This window comes from Merops nubicus, unplaced genomic scaffold (genome assembly GCF_000691845.1).
Source record: "Merops nubicus isolate BGI_N331 unplaced genomic scaffold, ASM69184v1 scaffold5887, whole genome shotgun sequence".
Classification (NCBI taxonomy): domain Eukaryota; kingdom Metazoa; phylum Chordata; class Aves; order Coraciiformes; family Meropidae; genus Merops; species Merops nubicus.
This window is the reverse complement of record NW_008618204.1, coordinates 1-3043: the sequence shown is the minus strand read 5'-3', so window position 1 is coordinate 3043 and position 3043 is coordinate 1. Positions and strand designations below refer to the sequence as shown.

General features: G+C 34.9%; 1 protein-coding gene across 1 annotated transcript in view; it reads left to right on the top strand.

Moving 5' to 3' along the window:
* Nucleotides 1-2750, top strand: part of LOC103775885 (proprotein convertase subtilisin/kexin type 5-like) — a gene marked incomplete at both ends in the record, with an annotated part of 57979 nt that extends 55229 nt beyond the window's left edge. The window contains one exon of the mRNA XM_008943359.1: nucleotides 2607-2750. Within this exon, the coding sequence (XP_008941607.1) occupies nucleotides 2607-2750 (144 nt within the window). The remainder of the gene's footprint in view (nucleotides 1-2606) is intronic.
* Nucleotides 2751-3043: the final 293 nt, after the last annotated feature.

Below are 3043 nucleotides of genomic sequence, written 5' to 3'. Positions count from 1 at the left end.
AGGGAAAGAAAGATTCTGGCTTAAATGCGCACACTTTGTTTATTCATTATAGCAGCACGCGTGTGTATGTATATATACTTAGATATTGAAATATTTTCATTGTGCAAATTAAGCCTGCCTTGAGGCAGACTTCATTTATTTGCTGGCAAGTCACATGAATTTTTCCCCTCTTTATTTACTGAACCATTCTTAAAAGTCTCCTAATCTCTTGTGAGACTGTGCATTATTCCCATCGCTGCCCTTTGGCATTAGGTATACATTCAGAACACTAGTACTTCTTGCAGTGGTGTTAGTACTAGCCCTTCCATGTGTGTAAAGTCCAGACAAAATACCCTATGCCTAAGGAGCATCTTTACCTATGTTTATTTTTAGTGGGTCCTTGCAAATACATTTTTCTGTTATTCAGTATTTTTACCAGTGTTTTGGAAGAAGTATAAAATCAACCCTTGGGAATTTTACTGTCTGGAGCATAGTAATGACAAGGATGAAAAGGTCTGAATAACTTAGCAAAGCACATGTTTTAATTACACCAAATACATTGTGGTCCATATGATGCAGAAGTGGGTTAAAACACAAAAAAAAACCAGAGCCTGTACATGAAGAAGCTGTAGCTTTGAAAAGGCTGTAGAGATGATTTCATATCTGGTTAAAAATGAGCTCCCTGTGTGACTCATTTGCTAAAAACAAAAGTGTCTTTGAGGACCTAGCTGAGTCACTCTGAAGAACATTGAAAGGTAGCTTGATCCCTGTATGTCTGTACAAGAAGACAGTATGTGATTTGGGTCCTTTTAATCTAGTAAGGACTAAATAGCTACATGGCTGTGAGCTAGACAGGAAAAGACAAATCAAAAATAAGGTGCATGAAGTTTTACAGCCAAGGTAAGTAGGCAGTACTTGAACAGTAGCTGTGATAGACTCTTCAACAATTTTTTAAAATGGGCTTGAATGTCTCTTTAAAGTTTTGCTTTAGCTGTGAAAAGTTGGAAGCTACAGTGTGAAACAGCTGTTGTGTGATGTAGAATCTTGCCTACAGTTTCTTCTCAAAAACTGAGTATAGAGCAGAGAGGGTTTACTCCAAAGTGTAGACATTTCTATCCCAGAAAGATTAATTGGGTTGGCAAGAGACAGAGAGATAACAGAGATTCCCATCTTTAACACCAGTATGTAACATTTAAAAGAATTGGGCTATCATCTGTCAGGTGGTGTTTTTGCTTACTGTTGCTTACTGCTTGAAAGATGAATGTTAGAGCCAAGAGATATTGTATTGTCTTGGTCATGTCAATGGAGGACAGCAGGTGACGTTGGGGAATATACAAAAAAATCACTTCAAAGGTCTGAGTAATTTGCTTGCACAGGTTGAAATATTCCAAGTGAACAATATGAAAGTTCAAATTATTGAGTATCATTAAAATGAAAAAGTAGAAGATTGCTTGAATTTAATTTTACAAGAAGCAAACTAAGTTATTTTCTTAAGAAGAAACATACCTGGATTACATTTCTTTTTAAATAATAGTTCTAAGGGAAGAGTACTTTAATCACATAACAGCCTCCAAAACAGGATCTTTCAAATTCAGAAAATAAATACTCCCTGCTCTCCTGTTTCCATTCAGTTCTGATGAGAACTTGGACATTTACAGCTAGCTACTCCAACACAGTTAAATACAATAAAGAGAATAGGATAAAATCAAACTTAAGTTCCATCTTTGCAAGGAGGGATGTGCTTGTTATACATCATTACTTTAGGCATTATTTTAGGCCGGAGTCCTTTCATTCTTTCACAAAATTAATCCACCAGGTAGTATAGACAGAAAAGTGGGGAATAAAGTTCACACTTTGTGTCCTGCCAGTCTGAAATAATGACTTGATATACACTTATTGTTCTATTTTTACACCAAAAAAAAAAAAAAAAAAACCCACCTTTCAAAAAAAGTCAGATAATGCTGCAGGCATTGTTTCTTCACTCGAGTACTGAGAGGATATAATATTAGTGATGAACACAGAGAATGTAATGCTATACCTTCCAAATAACTAAGGAGAATAAATAAGAGATTGTGTTGGTTTAAGAGGGGACACGGGTGTTCTACTGTGGAGATTTTAAAAGAAGTTGTATCCTGTTAATCGAGTTGTCTCCTCTAAGCCAACAAGAAGTACTCTTGAGTAACAAACAAAATGTAACCCCTTTCTTTCTTAAGTCAGAATTCTGAATACAGCTACGTAGCTAAAAGATCTCAAATAATAATTACTGGATAATCAATGTTAATGAGGGAAAGTGAAACTCAGGACAAAAGCTCCTTGTTGAGTGCCATGAACATTTTCCAGATAACCGTATGGCGTAAGGTTTTGTTGCTTATTGTTTAAATTGAGTTCAATCCATAGTACAACTACTGCTGGACCTACAAGAGGCTGAAAATAAAAACGGTGATTGAGGAAAGTATCTTTTCTCAGTTTATAGTGAAGCAGTGATTACAGAATATTGAACTGCAGACAATTATTTGAAAAGCAGTGTCTTCCATACCTGTGGACAAAGTCATGTTTACAAATTATATGTTTTTGTAAAACACAGCAAACAGAAATGGTCTCTAAAACTAGTTTTTAAATACTTCTAGGCAAATTGAAAGAGTGGTCCTTAGTCCTGTATGGAACATCCATTCAGCCTTACTCACCAAGAAATGATTTTCCAAAAGTGGAAAGAGTTCGCTCTAGTCCAGTTGAAGACCCTACAGAAGATTATGGAACTGATGACTATTCAGGTACGTAGGTTCATTTAGTCTGATTGTGCCTTTACTGAACACATAATAGGTTGAAGGAGTGACCTGAGCCACTGCATATGTGAAGTGTTCAGTGAAATGGATTCTTAATTTAAGATCAGAACTCTTTGTTTCATAATTTAGATATTTTTGTTTCATCCTTATGAATTGTAATCATAGAGTTCTGTAATTTTAAGCTATACTTAACATGATATGAATAATAGAATAATATGCTGCTTTCATATAAGTATATAAAAATATATATACATGCATATGCATATATATATATATATATA